This window comes from Trichosurus vulpecula, chromosome 1, assembly GCF_011100635.1.
Source record: "Trichosurus vulpecula isolate mTriVul1 chromosome 1, mTriVul1.pri, whole genome shotgun sequence".
Taxonomy (NCBI): Eukaryota; Metazoa; Chordata; class Mammalia; order Diprotodontia; family Phalangeridae; genus Trichosurus; species Trichosurus vulpecula.
The window spans coordinates 167,693,005-167,711,979 of NC_050573.1; the positions used below are offsets into that span (position 1 = coordinate 167,693,005).

General features: G+C 42.5%; 1 protein-coding gene across 1 annotated transcript in view; it reads right to left on the minus strand.

Moving 5' to 3' along the window:
* SLC22A23 (solute carrier family 22 member 23) overlaps positions 1-18,975 on the minus strand; it is a 211,766-nt gene that overhangs the window by 9,740 nt on the left and 183,051 nt on the right. Inside the window, exons 6-8 of the mRNA XM_036768093.1 lie at positions 16,535-16,761; positions 14,207-14,239; positions 12,713-12,836 (exon numbers count right to left, since the gene is read on the minus strand). Of these exons, the coding sequence (XP_036623988.1) occupies positions 12,713-12,836; positions 14,207-14,239; positions 16,535-16,761 (384 nt within the window). The remainder of the gene's footprint in view (positions 1-12,712; positions 12,837-14,206; positions 14,240-16,534; positions 16,762-18,975) is intronic.

An 18,975-nucleotide genomic window follows, 5' to 3' on the forward strand; every position in this document is an offset into this window, starting at 1 on the left:
TACATTACGTTAAGGTTATCGGGCTAGGGAAAGTCCTTAGGGGGCTTAAACAAAGAATTCTGGAAATTGTTCTTCTAGGAAAAACATAAAGATCACGACTACCGCCTTTCACTACACTCAACACCTTTTTCTCAGGAACTCATCTTCATTTTTGTGAATTGCGGGATGGCACCTTTGCAGTCATACCCGTTTTACTGTTTAATAATGTCTGACTCTGTGACCCTGTGTACCATGCTGTCTATAAGGTTTTCTTAGCAAAGATGCTGGAGTGGTTTGCATTTCATTTTCCAGTAGATTAAGACTAACAGAGGTTAAGTGTCTTGCTCAGGGTTACACAGTAAGTGTGTGAAGTCAAACTGGAACTCAGATCTCCTTGAATCCATGTCCACTGGATAGGCAAACGGGTTAAATGACTTACCTAAGGTCACACAGCATCTAAGGCTGGATTTCAACTCAGGAAGATGAGTCTTCCAGAGTCCAGGCCCAGCATTCTATCCATTGAGCCACCTAGCCACCCCTTATACCCATTTTACAGAAGAGGAAATAAACAGAAGGACCAAAACAACTTAAATGGAACTCCAACCTGGAATCGTGTTGATGATCTTTGGCACTTAGTCATACGTTGCCTTATACTATCATTTAACATTTTATAAGTGTATGTCTTGCCTTCTCAAGGAGACTGTAAATCCCTGGCAGACAGGGGTTGTGACTTTTACCTTCTTTTGTGTACCATGCCATACCTGCTCTGTGTTATATACATCCTGTGGATGGATTGATAAAGCTTGTTCCTCACATGCAATATCTATCACTGAGAATTTAACTCAGGAATTCCCAACTGCAGGGGGGATACAAGGACCCCTAGAGAATATAAGAAGCTTGTCAAGAGAATAAGGCTAATATCTGGTAAATAACTACATTATCCTAATGAAATAAAGTTAGCACTTTTGCTGTGCCCTTGGAAAAGGGAAAAAAAAAACAAACCTCAAGGCAGCTGGGGGTAGAGTGGATAGAACACAAGATGTGGAGTCCAGGAGACCCGATTTTATACTTGGTACTGGCTAAGAAACAGAGTGGTGGATCAGTGGCATAGGTTAGGTACACAAGACGCAATACTCAATGACTGCAGCAATCTACTCTTTGATAAACCCAAAGAGGCCAGCTTCTGGGCTAGGAATTCACTATTTCACAAAAACTGCTGGGAAAATTGGGAAATGGTAGGGCAGAAACTGGGCATAGACCAATATCTTACACCATATACCAAAATAAAGTCAAAATGGGTTCATGATTTAGGAATAAAGGCTGATATTATAAGCAATTTGGGAGAGCAAGGAATAGTTTACCTATCAGATTTATGGGAAAGTAAGGAATTCATGACACAACAAGAGATAGAGAGCATTACAAAAAGCAAAATGGATAATTTTGATTAAGTTAAATTGAAAAGGTTTTGTATAAACAAAGCCAATGTGACAAAGATTAGGAGGGAAGTAGAAAACCGGGAAAAAATCTTTACAACCAGTGTCTCTGATAAAGGCCTCATCTCTAAAATATACGGGAACTGAGCCAAATTTATAGGAATACAAGTCATTCCCCAATTGAGAAATGGTCAAAGGCTATGAACAGGGAGTTTTCAAGGGAAAAAATTAAATATATCTATAGGCATATGAAAAAATGCTCGAAATCACTACTGATTATAGCAATGCAAATCAAAACAACTCTTAGGTACCACATCTCTCCTGTCAGATTGGCTAACATGACAAAACAGGAAAATGATAAATGCTGGAGAGGATGTGGGAAAATTGGAACATTGTTATATTGTTGGTGGAGTTGTGAACTCATCCAGCCATTCTGGAGAGCAATTTGAACTATGCCCAAAGGACTATAAAAATGTCCATACCCTTTGACCCAGCAATACCACTTCTAGGGCTATATCCCAAAGAGATCATACAGGTGGGAAAGGAACCCAAATGTACAAAAATATTTATAGCAGCTTTTTTTTTTGTGGTGGCAAAGAATTGAAATCAAGGGGATGCCTATCAATTGGAGAATGGCTAAATAAATTGTGGCATATGAATGTAATGGAATACTATTGTGCTATAAGAAATGAGGAGCAGACAGACTTCATTATAACCTGGAATGACCTATACAAACTGATGCTGAGTGAGGGAAGCAGAACCAGGAGATCATTATACAAGATTACAGACACACAGTATCTGTAAGGACTAACTTTGATAGGCTTGACTCTTCTCATCAATGCAAGGTTCAAAGACAGATCCAAAAGACTCATGATGGAAAAAGCTATGCACATCAAGAGAAAGAATTATGGAGTCTGAATGCAGATGGAGGCAAACTTTTTGCTCTCTTTTTTTCTTTTTCTTTCTTTTTTGGTTTCATTTCTCCTTTCTCATGATTCATTCCATTGGTTATAATTCTTCATTATGTAAATAAGTTCAATGTGAAGGTATATGTAGAACCTACATTGGATTACATGCCGTCTTGGGGGGGAGTGGGGAGGAGAGGGAGGGAGAGAAAATTTAGAACCCCAAAACTTGTGGAACTGAGTGTTGTAAACTAAAAATAAAAATTAAACTTATTAAAAAATTAAAAAAAAAGAAAAACAAACAAAAAAGAAGACCTGAGTTTAAATCTAACAGCGGACACTTACCAACTGGGTAAGTCATGTAACCTGTCAGCCTCAGCTTCTTCATCTGTAAAATGGGAATAATAATAGCACCTATCTCCCAGATTGAATGAGATAACATAAGTAAAGTGACTTGCAACCCTAAAGTGTTAGTTATTATTACTCTTGGGCAGCTAGGTGGCACAGTGGACAGAGCGCTGGGCCTGGAGTCAGGAAGACTCACCTTCGTGAGTTCAGATCCAGCCTCAGACACTTACTAGCTGTGTGACTCTGGGCAAGTCACTTAACCCTGTGTGCCTCAGTTCCTCGTCTGTAAAAATGAGCTGGAGGAGGAAATGGCAAAACTATTCTAGTATCTTTGCCAAGAAAAGCCCAAATTGGATCACTTAGAGTGAGCAGTCTGAGAGTCAGGACCCTGGGATTCCCAGGACCTGAGATGTTTCTGGCTTGCCTGAGCAAATCATTCACTCCCCCACAGCTGACGCTGGATTGCTTTTCCAGGTTGAATCAATCAAATTTCAGGTGTTTTCTGAGCACCTTCCAAATAATACCGCTTTACATTTGCACAGAGGGCTATGGAAATGCTTTCAATCTAACAACTTCAGTCGGAAGACCTGATTTATCCACTCAGTCACTGCACGACCTTGGGAAATTCATGTTTCCTCGTCTTTCAAGTGGGACTAATAATTCTTGCCTTATGGGTTTTTTCAAGGCTCAAATGATAAAATGTTTGCAAAGTATTTTGAAATTGCCAAAGGATAGATAAATGTACGGGCAGCTGGGTGGTGCAGTGCGATAGAGTATTGGGCGTGGAGTTAGACCTGAATTCAAATCCAGCCTCCCACACTTGCTGGCTGTGTGACTATGGGCAAGTCACTGAACTCTGCTTGCCCCAGTTCCTCATCAGTAAAAATGAGAAGGAGAAGGAAATGGCAAAGCACTCCAGTATCTTTGCCAAGAAAACCCCAAATGGGGTCACGAAGAGTCGGACATGACTGAAAAATGACTGAAGAACAACATACACATGTAAGCAATGATTTTTATAATGGTGGGGCAAATTACTATTATTCTTATCTTAGAGATAATGAGACTGAGGGTCAGAGAAGCTATGTAACTGGACCAAGGTTAAATAGCCAGGAAGTGATGGAAGTAGGACTGGGACCCGGGTCTTCTGACTCCTTTTCCCAGTATTTCTTTAGGTTATTCCACAGCTGTGTTCAGCAGCATTAAAAACACTCAGGGGAAAATAAGCAAAGTAGAAAACACTGAATCTCCTGAACCCCCTATTGAATCAGAAAGAGGATGAATTCTAGCGTTTACTGTGAAACTGTGAATAAATAAAATGATAGTGAGCTTACAACCCAGTTGGTTATGTGGTACACAGACATATAACTAGAGAAAAATTCTGAGATAATGTGGCATAAAACATACGTATACAAGTGCTAAAGGGAAGGAGAGATGAGCGGGTGGAGTTATTTGGGGTTATTTGGAGTTATTTCCTGGAGGAGGGGAGTTCTGAGCTAGGTCTAGAGGAGATGAGAGGTATTCAGGGGAAAGGAATAACGTGATGTAGGCCATAGGTGAGAGTTAGCAATCCAGGTACAAATGATTCAAAATAGATATGCAAGAGTCCAACCCTGAACCTGAATTATTCTCACTAACAGCTTCATGCCTTTTACACTTCCCATCAGATCAGAGAATCACAGGGCTAGGGGTCAGCTAGTCTAACCCCACTATTCTACAGATGAAGAAACTGAGGCCCAGAGAGGTAAAGTGACTTCCCCAAAGTCACACAGTTAATTGGTGACAGAGCCAGGACCAGAACCCAGATTTCATGCTTTCTGATTCAGTGCTCACTCTATAATCCCACACGTAGCCTCTTTTTTGTTTGTTTGTTTGTTTTTTTCCCCCAGGAGGGGAAAAAGACAGAAAAAATGATCCTGACAGACTATTATACTAACTGATGGAATAGTAGTGGGGGTAGTGGTGGTGGTGGACTTTTTTGTAGCAAAAGACACTGAGAGGACTACGGGTCCAGGAGCTTTCCTATACAAATCAAAGGAACAGTATAGTTTCAGTCAGACATAGTCCCATAATATTTCTTTACTACCCAGACCCAGGTCAGGCCCCTTGAAACACTCTTAGGAACTGTGAGCTTTACTATTTATTTGCCACCCACTATAGGTAATAACCTTCTGCCTCTTGCTTCTCTCACTTTCTCTGTATTGACCAAACATCAGACACACAGGAGGCTATCCACAGCCTCCACTTCCCATTATTTTTGCCCCTCTCCTCAACTGCGCTGCACCTATGTCCCACTTACCCTTTCAACTGTGCCCTCTGGAATTCCTGTTCTATAGGGAACAGATTTACCTTTGTCCTAGACCTTGTTCTCTCTTACTACTTTCATCTATTAGCCCTCACTGAGACCTGACTTCCCTTTCATGACATTGCATCTCCACTCATCCTGTCTGGCAATGGCTCTACCTTCTCTCACACCCTCTGACATAATGGTCCTAGAACAGGTGCCAGAGAAATCCCCACTGCCACTTCCAGATTTTCCCTTGACCTCATCACTCACCAACCTCTCCTGTACTCAGTCAAAATTTCCCCCATTCCAAATCATGGTGGCAGTTATATACTGGTAGCCCCAAAGTCATTCTTCCTCCTTTCTGAAGGAGTTCGGAGCTGGACTCAGCCACCTTCCTCTTCTCTCCAGCTACTGTACTTATACTAAGGGACTTCAGCATTCACACTGATGTTTCCCTAACTCTCCAATTCTTCAGCCTCCTTAAATCTCATGACCTGTTCCCTCACCTCAGCCATACATAGAGATAGTCACACACTGGGCCTATTACTGACTTCTTTAATTAGAAACTCTAACATTCTTCTATCTGACTGTAACCTCTATTCCCATCTTTCCCTGTGACTCACCTCTCCCAAACCTATTATTTGCCCGCATCCAGCGCTCCAGTCTCTCCATTCCACAGTACTTTCTCAGGCTATTAGCTCTGCTTTTATTTCATTTTCTTCCCCTTCCAGTCATGACCCTGTAGTTAGCCATTTCAGCTCTATGTTGTCCTCTGCTCTGAAATCTTTCACCCTCCCTATCCTATCAGTGCTTATCTCTTGTCAAATTTCAGCCTTGGATTATACCCACCATCTGTTTCCTCTGCTTCAACTCATGGGCTGATGAATGGAGCTATTCTTGCTGATTCTGCTCCCTTTCTTCTGACTCACTCCTTAACCCTTTGCAATCTGGCTTCCAACCTCATCATTCAGCTGAAAATATTCTCTCCAAAATTAATAATCTTTTAATGGCCGATTATGATCTCCTGCAACTGTGTTTACTGGGGACATTGTAAATTCCTGCTATCCAACTTGAACTGGGCTCTCACTTCAGTAAGGCAATCCTTTCACTTCTTCCTAACTGCACTTCCCACAGAACCTATTGAAAACATTTTCTTCTGTCCTCAAGCTCCCTGCTCTCCCCTACTTCTATCTTCTCTCAGCTGAGGATCTCTTACTTTGCTAAGAAAATCGATGTTATTTGATGATCCTTCTCCCATTCTCATCTCGAAAGCATCCCCTGGCATCTCCTTTTTTCCATAGTCTCTGACAATGAGATGACCTTTCCCCTTGTCACAGTCAAGTCCCTATACATTGATTTGATTCCATTTGATCCCATTCCCTCCATTGTACCCAATGCAACCTCAACCATCCCCTCCCTTTTGAATCTCTAACCTGTTCCCATGTACTAGTTCCTTCTCTACTGGCTTTAGACATGCTCAAATCTCCCCTATTCTTAAAAAAAAAAACAACTCCACACACAAACCCTAGACCAGATCCTACCATCCCTTCAAGCTTTAAGCTATTATCCTATTCCTCTCCTTTCTCCACCAAATTTCTTGAAATGATGTATACACTGACTCCACTTCCTCTCTTCTTACTTCTCAACCCTTTGTAATATGGGTTCCAACCTCTTCCCTCAACTGAAACTATTCTCTCCAAAGTTACCAATGATTTTGTAATGGTCAAATCTGATGATCTTTTCTCGGTCCTCATCCTTCTCAAATTGGCTGCTGCATTTGACATTTTTGGCCATCTTTTCCTCCTGGATATCTTCTCCTTTCTGGGTCTTTGTGACATTTCTCTCTCTTGGTTCTCTTACCTCTCTGACCACTCTTTTGCAATCTCTTCTCTTGGCTCGCCATCCGTATAATGGCCCTTAATTGTGGGTATTCTCCAAGTTCTGTTCTAGCCTTTCTCTTCTCTCCTCTCTCAGTTTCTCTCTCTTTCTTGATAATCTCATCAACTCCTTTGGATTTAATCCTATCATTTCTATGCCAATAATACACAGATATTACTTACACACACACACACACACATGCATTTAGCCCTAGCTTACCCCTGAGCTTCAGTCCCACAATTGCCTATTGGACATTCCAAACTGTTCTGGAGACATCTCAAACTCAAGATATGAAAAAGTGACCTCATTACCTTTCTTCTCAAACTCTCCCCTCTTCCAGACTTCTCTATTTCTGTTTAAGGTATCACCATCCTTCCAGTCTCCCAGGTTCATAAACTTGCATTATCCTCAACTCCGCCCTTTCCATCACTCCAGGTACCTAGTCAATTGCCATTTCTACTTCTGCCTTTCTCTTATCTTCCCCCTTCTTTCTATTCACCTAGTTACCATTTAATTCAAGCCCCTATCATGCCTTGCCTAGATGATTACAGCAGCACCCTAATTGGTCTGATTGCTGTAAATCTCTCCCTACTCCCATTCCCACTTCCCATTTGAAACATGGCTGCCAAAGTGACTTTCCTAAATTTTAGACTGGTCCATGCCCACTTCTTAACTCAGTCAACTCCAGGGGCTCCATATTGCCTCTGGTAAAATATATAAACGCCTGTGTTTTGCTATTAAAGACCTTTGTAACTTGGCCTCAACCTTTCTTTCCAGCCTCACTGTACATTATTCCCCCTCCTGCACCCTGAGATCCAGCACTTTGGCCTTGTCTTCGTCCATCTGTCTCCCTGACTTTCACAGTCAGTCTTCCACGCCTGAAATGCGCTCCTTCCTCACCTCTGCCTCACAGTATCTCCCCCTTCTTTCAAGATGCAGCTCAAGCATCACCTTCTACAATGGAGCTTTTCATGATCTCCACCCCCCAGGTGCTAGTGCCCTCCCCAGACTACCCTGAGTTAAACTACTTTGTATTTATTCTTTATATAGTTCTGTATGTACTTGTTTCCCTCATTAGAATATAAGATCTTTAAAATTTTATTTATTTATTTTATTTTTAATTTATGGCATAAAACAAGTATTTCCATAACATGGTATAATAAAAAAAGATGATTTGATTGCGCATGAAACTACCAATCTATTAAGTACAACTTGCTATTCCTTTTAAATATATAATGAACTTATGGAAATGCCCCCTCTACCTTAGAGATGGCTACCATTAGACACAAACATGTACATATATGTAAAATCAGAAAGTAAGATCTTTGAAAGAAGAGATTGTTTTATCTTTTGTCTTCCCAGAACCTGACACAGTGCTTGGCACATAGTAAATTATAAATCCTTACTGAATGAATGACTGGTGCCTCCTGGAATTCACTAGCTCTGAGACAGTGGGTTGGTCTTAAAAATGTAGTCCTACAAATAAACTCTGAGGAGCCTAATGGAACCAGTTTATTCCAAAATGCTGAGAGTCTGAGTAGTGACTCTCTGTAACAAAATCTCCAAAACTTCAAAAATTTTACTTTATATCTTGATCATTCACTAAGAGGAAATGCCACCAACCTCTTACATTTCCAAACACATGAAAACTGAAGCACAATGATTGAATGCTAGATAGATTTTCTGAGGCAATTACTTAATAGCCATAATATCTTAATTATTGGGACCATTCATTGTTTGGAAAGAAAAATGTAAAACCATTGTACCCTGCTATCATTATGGTAAAGGGTTGGCCTTGGGTACAGAATCCCCTCTCCTCCTAGACAAAGGACCCTCACCTGGCCACCTCTGCCTCGGGCAGATTTGTATGAGAGGCAGTTAAGGAGTGAATAAATGGCAAGGCCCGGGTGGAAAGGAGAGGGCTTTGCTCACAACGTGCCCCCAAGGAGTTTTAAACAGGTGACCAGAGACTCCCAAACTATTCCTCTGCCATTATCTTACCCTAAAACTGCCCTCAGTGCCTAGGGCCTCCTCTGCTTGGAGCATCCAACTATCCCTGCAGCCCTCTCAACCTGAAATATCCCTCTGTGAGGCCTGCCCCCCCCCCCCCCCCATCATTCACAAGTTCCTCCTGGGGTCTCTATTTTGTGGAATGGTTCAAGATGGACTTCATTCCCCTGTTGGCTTTGTTCCTGGCCTCTGGACTTCAAACCATACCTCCATGCTGAGGACCTTCCATTCCTTCCCACCTCCCCCTTCAGCTCCTTTTTGTATGTCCTCTTCCATATTAGAATGTAAGTTCCTTAAGAACAGGGATTGGTTTTCTTTTTGCTTATGTTTATAATACAGGCACACAGAGTAAGTGCCCCTTTATTTCTTCTACCCTCCCTCCCTCCTTTCCTTCCTTCATTCCTTTTTTCCTTCCCTTGCAATTCTTCCTCCATGATCAGGGGAAACACTTTATTTAACATTCTAGTAGAATGTAAACTCCTTGAGGGTAGAAACTGTTTTGTACCCTCAGTGCCCAGCACATAGCAGGCACCTAATAAATGTTTGGTAAATTGACTTGCTTTGGTCAGTTGCAAGTGACGGGAAGTGTAATGGAGGGTTAAAACTCTGAGGTCCTCATTTTGGCAAATAACACTTTGTGAGTTTATGCACTAATATAATTGTTCTAGATTTGTGAGGATGAAGAGGGAAGCAATGTATCCTCAGGTTTAGCTTGCTAAGCATAGAACTATAACCACAGATAATAAGATCAACCAGCTCACAGTCCCAAAATAAAAAGAGAGAATCACCAAAGGAATAGAATGTAACAAGGTAAAAAAAGGTGAGAAGTTGCTTATCTGAAACTTACCAAGATGATACCTTAACATGTTCCCCACTGATGACATAGTTTTTGAAACATTCCTCATTAGAACATGACAAGTATATTTCATTTGGAGGAAAAAAACCCCAACTGAATTTGATTTGTCATTGCAGGTGTGAAATAAAAAAACTTTCATCTGTTTAGTCTGGCCTGCTTAGGATGGTCTGAGCAAAATGAATTACTTTGCACTTAACTGATTTTTCTTTAAGTATATAATTTTAAAAGTTTTTAAAAAGTCCAACAGATAACCAAATAGCCTTCAGGCTTGGAATGTATTGTAAAAATTCCAAGAGAACAAATCAAAATGAGGCCATCTGAAAACTCTGTTGTCAGCATGATTATCTGAAAACTTGCAGGAAAAAGACACAAACTTAAAAAAAAAATCACTTAGCCCCAGAGGCTGAATTAATTGTTCCGTACATAGCCTGCCCTGGACTGTGGTGGTCTGTTTGTATTTCATTGTGGTAAAATCAGGCAAACTGGGCATTTTAGCTAGAGGTTAATGATAACTTCAGTTCATAATTTACGCCCAAAATATCAGCATGATGTAGATAAGTGTTATGCTCGAAATCAAGAAATCTAGGTTTTATGTACCTGGGTGACCATTCCCTGCGTAAGGAAAGACAGGCAGTGTGGAATAGTGGAGAGACCTTTCTACTGAGAGTCATGAGATCTGGTCATGTTTCTGTCACTGGAGTTAGTTACATGACTTTGGGAAAGTTACTTAACCTCTCCTAGCCTCAGCTTCCTCATCTGTAAAATGGGGGTATTAATAAAACGATGCATTACCTACCTCAGAAGGCTGTCATAAGGAAAGTGCTTTGTAAGCTACAAGGCATATATTATTTTTATACTAATGGAACTGTTCCATGAAGATCAGTGTCACAGAGCTCCTTAATATAAAAATAAAAATAATAACTAACACTTACATTGTGCTTACTTATGTGCCAGGCACTGTGCTAAGTGCTTTATAAATTTGATTTTATTTGATCCTCAACAAAACCGCCGAGAGGTAGGTGCTCCCCATTTTACAGATGGAGAAGCTGAAGCAAACAGAAGTAACGTGACTTGCCCACTGAAACAAGGCTAGTGAGTGTCTGAGGATGGATTTGAACTCAAGTTTTCCTGATTCCTGGTCCAGGGCTCTACCTACTCTGGTCTCTAATTTTAGTCAGAGCTAGGACAGAACTTAGAGATCATGTTAGTTCAATGCCCTTGTTTTACAGTTGAGAATAGTCCTAGAGAGAGGACAGGAATTCTCCATTCTGTCACACATCAGGTCAGTGCCTGAGTTGGTACCAGAACCCTCTTCCTTATTCCCTATATCAGGGGTTCTTACCTTGGGGATCTGTGCCCTTGGTTTTTTTTATTATTATGAATCAAGATAAGTGCTTGCATAAGTCACAAACAGTAATTACATGGGGCATTATTACGTCCTTTGCAATTGTGATTTTGCTCTGTTAGGCATTCGAGGTATAATCTTTCATCACCCTGAAATATTTCAATAACTTCAAATGCTTGTTGGGCTTACCTGTATTCACTACTCAGTCTTGCCACTAGAACCAATTAAATGTTCAATGCGAAAGATACAATCTTAATAAAGGAAAACAAATTAAGGATATGGCCTGGACCTGTGATTTCACTGGTATGGGGAACTCCTAGATGAAGAAACCCTTTCTACTAATTCAGAGCAGCGGGGTCCTCGCCATGTATTAGTCTTGGAGAATTTCCTAGGGCAGTGGTTTCCAAAGGGGGCCCTGGCTTGACAGATGTGTGATCATACAATTAAGAGCAGAGAAAGGAAGGTTGCTTCCCACCCTCCCCAGTTAGCCAATCATGGGGCTTGTTTCTAATATAATCATGCCAACCCTTTACCCATTACAGGTCAATGCTCCCCTATTCCATCCCTCTCCCACTTCTTTGCAGGTTCCCAACTTTCTCCATTTTGATTCAGGCATCAGCTTCTCAGGGTAGTTATAACCTAAACCCCTCCCAGGACAACAGCAATGGGGCAGGAACGATTGGGAAAATCTGCCTGCATGATGTGCCCCGCCAGCATGCCCACAAAGAATTTTTTATTAATTGACCAAAAATATTTGGTGACCGCTGGCCAAGAGCATCGAGGGTAACACAACCAGCATGTGTAGAGATGGAACTCAAACCCAGGTATTTCTTCCTGCTTCTGAGGCTGATTCTCTTCCCACTATTTATCCCCATCCCATTCCCCAAACAAACAAATTAATAGTTCTAGATGGGGAGCCAAATGGCTGCTATTGAGGCCTTTCGGGAGACTTGGGGAAATTTTGGGATCATAGCTCTTGAGTAGGAACAGATCTGAGAGGCCATCTAAGCCAACCTTCTCATTTGATAAAGAAAATGAGGTCTAGAAAGGTTAAATGACATTAATACAGTGCCTGGCACATACCAGGCACTTAATAAACGTTTACTGAATTGAACTGAAGGTTCAGGGTCATACAGATAGTAAGTAAGCATAAAAGTGGGATTTGAATCCAGGTCCTTTGATTTCAGAGCCTTCTTTAAGGCCATCTGATTTCATTAGAAAGTTGTTACTAAATGACCCAATTAATTCTCTTCTTTTCCCAAGCAAAGCTTTCTCCACCTCCCTTGTCCTATATGACACAACACCCTGTCCTCCTCCAGTTACCACACTCTTTCTCAGGTGCCAGACCTGTCTCTGTTCTTGTTTTCAGGGTCAAAGTCTCAATCTCAGAAACACAAAAAACGAAGCTGACGTGGCCATTACAGCATGCCGCACCCAGGGAAACGAACTCAGACTACAGCCACAGTGACTGAGTGAGGACCAATGATGACTCAAGAACAAGCCGCAGCAAACAGGTGAGCCTTGCTCTAAGACCCAGAGACACGTCTACTACTAGCAGGCAATAAACCTGTGCAGAACTGAATCCAGATTCAGACCATTATCTGGAGGGGGGAGAGGGCAGTGGGGTAGAGGGGAGCCAGGGTGGCATCTTGGATGGATCTTTTGATGGCTTACCTTATTACTGTTGGGGTGATCTCTGCGCAGAAGAAAACGCTGAGGCTTCCCACCGCGTGTGAGGCAAACATACCCACAATGGAAAACGTGGTGGAGAATTTCTCTCTGACTTTTTCACTCATTCCTGGAGAATGGAGGAAGCGAGAAGAGGCAGGGAGGGAAGAGAGAGCAGTGAAGATAGGGAACCGAGGTGGGGTGTGGGGGGAAGCGGGAAGTGGGGCAGGGGAGCAAAGATAAGGAGAAAAGGCAGGGGTGGTAGTAGAGTGGAGAAAGATCCTTCTAAATTATGACCTTTCCCACTCTATTAAGAAATATAGGCTAGCTTCCTATAAAACCCAATAAAAACTTCAGGGAATTATGAGATCAGATGCCTCTGAGAGGTAGGTTTCATCACCCCTTCAGGATAGGTAACTGAGCTCCCTTTGTGTGTCAAGAATGTGAATACTCACAGGGCTGTTGTGAATGACGGGAGCCTCTGCCAGCACCCCTTAGGAGAGACATGATTATACTACTGGTCGAGGTGTTATTGTGATCTTATGATGGGACAGTGACTTTCCTTAAAATTTTTGCACTCAATTTTTTTTTTCATCCAGAGAGGATGGCCTCTGAGCCCCAGAAATCCTTTTCCTTTTTGGCCCCTGGCTTGGATAGTCCAGCACAAAGCATCTCAATCCTTGTAATTAAAGAAAAAGAAATTTGATTCTCCCAATACGATACAGAAATTCTATTTCTCCAAATGTGACCCAGAAGGATATATGGTTCTGGAAGAGAAATGCTGAAACACACTGAGAATCTTGGAAGTTTATGGAAGATGTGCTTGGGTATTTTAACCAGAAGCCAATCTCATAATAAATGTAGGATCCAGCCAGATACACCTCCATGCTTCTGGGGTTCATGTGCTAAGGAACTCTCGGTATTGTTAGGAGGTGAGGCTCAGGATTTGCAGCTTGTGTGAAAATGGTAAAGAACTCCCAGAGGCATCCAGTTCAAATAGGGTAAGGTCAGGGATGTCTAACCGGCATCAGGGGGACTCAATGCATTTGTACTGCATCACTGATCCCAACAAGCTGGGGCAGGCACTGACAATTTCCCTGGGCAACGTAGCTGGCAAGGCCTCCAAAGCCTTCCGTGGTGTTAGCACTTCCCAGGTCTCTGTGCCCAAAAGACAAACTGCACTCACGCTCATTCCAAAGGCTGGGGTTGTCAATCATCGCCAAGGGAAGAGGTGAAGGGACACATGCTAAGCTGGACAAAAATGAGGAATAACAAATAGCCATTTCTGGTGAGAGGAAGGATAGCAGGAAGGTATAGAAGAATGCAAATAGTATTTCCCAACCTGTGGCAACCTTCATCTGCAATACTTGGGTGGGTAAGGGGGAAAATCAAGTGTATAAAAGATCAATGAATTTTATGAGTCTCAAGAAAAGTGCCCAGTTGTACATAGCAGAAAGATGAGATGATGTAGGTGCATGTCACAAGGAGGTAAACGCTTACCTGAGCCTGGATGCTGGCTGTATTTTCCAATCACTGGATCCAAGAAAATAAATGTACCACAGTAAAAGATGAAGTCAAACAAGAAAAAGAAGGAAAGAAAGTAAGCATATTAGTGATAGGGTCATCGTCTATTTCCATGCGATTTGTTTACGTTACACTTCATTTCCTATCCGAGTCACTACTGTGTTGGAGGAACCTCTCTTCAGAGTCTGTGTGACACACAGCATGAGCATCTTGCCAGCCCATATCCGAGCCAGAGGCCAGAATCATAATGAGATGTTGAGAATGAATGCACCGATAACGACTTGCGAGGCACTGAGAATTAGCACTTGGACCGTACAAAGATTCCTTTGTTGGGAAAGTAAGGACAGAAAAAAAGGAAAAAATGCAATGGTTTCCAACCCATGGCCTTAGGAGTTTGGAGAGAAAAATGAGCCCTCCAGAACATCTTAGCCTCAAACCAAGAAGTGAGCTTTATAGCATATAAAATTATTCAAAAACTCTTCCTGGCCTGTGTTCAAGACAAGAACTTTGAGGCCTGAACCAGCCAGATAGCATTTTTTGTGAGCTCATTACCTACGCAATAGCATGTCATTTGACAAAGCTACTGGGAGAGTCTAAACCAGAGTCCAGAATGGTGAGTCTGGGAACCCTCCCAAGGCAATCTCCCAACCCCCCAAGGTTTCTGGCTCACTGCCTTTCTTCGTAGAACTCATGTCCAAATCTCCCAATGAACTTAGAATAGTTCCTTCATTCCCTGGCCCAAGTGATGGCCCATTTCAGAAAAGAGGAGACAAGCTGCTCCATCACAGAGAATTAATTCCTTATTGTTTCTTAGGGATAGCTTTTAAAAAACAACAACCCCCCAAAACTCCACTCTATCTCTTAGCCCAACAGGGAATGTCTGAGTAAGCTAGGTTTAACAAAACAACCCCTGATGTTTAAAATGAGCTATTTTGTGAAACTACCCAGGGGCACCAAACCTTCACCATGCAAGAAAGCCCAGGTACTGACTTCGGACAGAGATTTCAGTCCTTTTTCTTTGGTTTGTTTTTTTCATGGTGGTCTTGAGTTTGAGAGTAAAACTCAGACCCCTGGTGGGTTTCCTTTTTCTTATCTTCACTACAATGTTGTGGAAAGTACTCTGCATTTCTGTTGAATGGCGTGTTCACCGCAGTTTTGTCACTAGATCAAAGCATAACCTTGGGCAAGCTAAGCCTTCTGCCTGGCCTCAGTTTCCTCATCTGTGAAATGGGTGGAGTGGCACTAGAGGGTCTCTGACATTCTGTGGTTCTGTACCCTACAACTATACAGTTAGGATAGTAAAAATCCAAACAGTTCTTTTTGGTTTTCCTTGTGTCAAATTCAACAGCAATAACTGCCCCGTAGTGAACTGAGCCCTTGTCTCAGGGTATCTGGTTCTTCAGGTACAGTTCCCCAGCTCCATTCATCCATCCATCCCTTTCTCTGGGTCTGCCAAACTCATGATACTTCTACACGTGAGTGAAAGAGGTGGGCCTTTGTCCTCTAGGAGCCTGTTTTTGTCTGTTTTTATGATAACAAGACTAGATGCCTTCTCCACCTCTGCGTGCCATTCTTTCTGATTTTCAGAGAAATTCCACAGCCCCAACAAAAAGCAGAAGTGGGAAGTGCTTGTTGGAAATCAAGTCAGACCTTCCACGTAAAGAGTCAGCTGAAAAAAATGGAAACGTTTTGACTTCTTTCTCCCTCACCCACCTAATTTCACATACAAGAAAGTATGATCTGTTCTTCCTCATAAAGCAGCAACGTGCTTACTTATTATAAGCTGGCCCCACAAGGACTTGGAGACTTTTCTATCTCTCTTAATAACAGTGCAGCCAGAAAGGCCATAGGAAGGCTTCACTAACTTTTTCCTCTTTGCTAATCCGCAGAGAAGAAAAAAGAGCCCAATAAAATCAGTTACCATAAATGTTCTTAATTAAAGCTTTTTTTTTCTCCCCTGCCCCAATAAAGCATTTTTTCTCAAGCTGTTGAATTTGGAATAACAGCCTCTGTGCGGAGTGCTTTTCTTTTCCCGAGGCCCTGCCATAGTCCTGGCAAAATGTATACAAAGAACCCTCTAAATGTGAGCTGATATTTATTTGATAGGGCTCCTCCTCTTTGTGGTACTGCTGTCTGTCTGCTACGCCAGCCCCCTCTGCTCTAGGTCCATAAGGGGATGGGTAGATAGGAGTTGAGAAGATTCAGCTTTTTGCAGGTAGGAAAATGGGATTGGGGGGCCCCTGCAGCTTGAGCCCAGCCTCCAATCCCCAGACTCCCTTCCCCAGTCCCGTGTCCCCCACTTACGGTTGAGGAGGCCAAGCTGCAAAAGGGAGGCCAGGGCTGTGAGGATCATGAACAGCAGCAGCCCGCCCCTGCGGCCCAGGAACCTGACCACCAAACACATGGCCAGGCAGGAAGCTAAGGCTATGCCCGCCGTGGTATAGTAGTCAGCATAGAAGTTCGTGAGCAGTGGTAACTCGTGGCCCATCATGCTCCTAGCAAAGCAGTGGTGGATCCCAAACCCGGTCAGCCTAGGCAAGACATACACAAGAGGAAAGCAGCAGGTCAGGGATTTGGTAATGTGTGGTGGCAAGAGGACCAATGCAAAGGAGGATGCTTCTAAACCAGGACCCTGACCACTGGGTAGGCAGAACTGTAGAAAAACCACTCATGGCAACTCAGCTTCTGCTTTCTGCCTATTTTAGGAGGGGAGACGAAATTAGCTGAGCACAAATAACACAAGAGTGAGATCTGAGACCTGAAATCTGGTTTTGGCTCTATGTCTGACTGGAGTTATGACCCTGGGCAAATGACCTCAAATGCCCGAGTCTCAGTTTCTTTATCTGTCAGATGGGGGTGCTGGATGAAATTATTTTAAAGCTCCCTTCTTGGTTTCAAAATCCTTTGATTCCCCCTGCAAGTTGAGGCCTTCTGGTCATCTTAGGAATCAAATTAAATCAAATCAAACACACAAATAACACCGGATTCTTGCTGTTTCATGAACAAGAAATGCCATCATCCAGCTGTGAGCATTTTCACTGGCTGTCCCTCGTGCCTGGAATACTCCAGGCTTCTCTGGCCTCCTCCAGGTGCCAGCTAGAATTCCACCTTCTACGGAAAGCCTTTCCCAGTCCTTGTTAATTCTAGTGACTTCCCTCTGTGGATTATTTCCATTTTATCCTGTATGTAACTTGTTTGTACATAGTTGTTGGAATGTTATCTCAGAGCCTTTCCTTGGATCTCTCCAGGGCTTGGGGCAGTGCTTGACACATAGAAGGTGCTTAATAAATATTTACTGACCGACTGAAATAAAGCCCCCTTCCCCAATTCACCACTGCTCTATATTTAGGTTTCCCTTATTGCCCGAAGTAAGGAAGATGAGGTAGGATAGTTCCTAATTAATTTTCAGAAGGACCTGAAATGCTCCCACCACATCTTTTCAAGTGATGGGCTTCTGAGGATGGGGTCTAAGGATAAAACCTCTGCTTTATTTCTTCAACTGCTGTCATTCACGAAAAGTCACTTGACCGTTGAGGTGAATACACTGATATGCCGTGCTAAGGACACCTCGTTTGGAGAGAACTCCAGAGTGCTTTACGGATCATCATCCATTAAAAGGCCCTCTTCAAGGGCCGAGACCATTTCATTTTTATCCATGAATCCCTAGCACTCAGCAGTATTCAGCATGCAGAAAGTGCTTAATAAATGCTTGTTTGCAATATCTCTGATGACTAACTTTGATAGACTTGGCTCTTCTCATCAATGCAAGGTTCAAAGACAGCTCCAAAAGACTCATGATGGAAAAAGCTATGCACACCCAGAGAAAGAATTATGTAGTCCGAATGCAGATTGAGGCGAACTATTTGCTCTCTCTCTTTTCTTCTTCTTTTTTGGTTTTGGTTTTTTTTTCTCATGGTTCACTCCATTGGTTACAATTTTTCTTTACAACTTGACTATTGTGTAAATAAGTTTAATGTGAAGGTCTATGTAGAATCTATATCATATTACATGCTGTCTTGTGGGGGAGGGAGAGGAAAAGGAGGGGGAGAAAATTTGGAACTCAAAAACTTGTAGAACTGACTGTTGTAAATGAAAAATAAAAAATAAATCAAAAAATAAATGCTTGTTTATTGATTGAAGTTATTTGGGACTTCTCTATGAGGGAAGGAACAAAATGGTGGCATTAGAACTATCACCAAGAATTCAGGTACCTGAAGGAAATTGGGATGGGGGTGGTGATAGATGGAGATCCTTATATACCCCAGGGCCAGCAGCTATGGCTCTTGCTGCTGGTCCTATGGTTCCCCTATGTGTATCCAGGTCAGGTTGTGTGTTCCAACTGGGTATAGTTCCATTGGTAGGTGAAGCCAGAGGAGAGGAGTGTGATACAGCCATGAGAAGAGAAGGAGCCTAGACAGGGTTACATGGAGGGCATTCTGCTTACTTCCTATGGCAGCCCCCTGTTGACTCCATGTTGTCTAGTCACAGACAGGAAGCATGCTCTCCCCTATGCCGGTGCTAAGCCCTTTTTGGTCTGTGATAGCTTGGTAGTAGCATGAGAACATTCCAGTTTTATCAATGAGAAAAGAAAACCCCAATCTGCCTATGGTCAGATTGGCTGGGGTCAGGGTGGAGTTAACAGCCTAAGTGAAGGCTGCATGTGTGTAAGAGCTTGGAATGATAACAGTAGCAAAATGGCATCCTCACCACTGGGGCAGTGGGACTGTAGGACACCCCACCCCGCC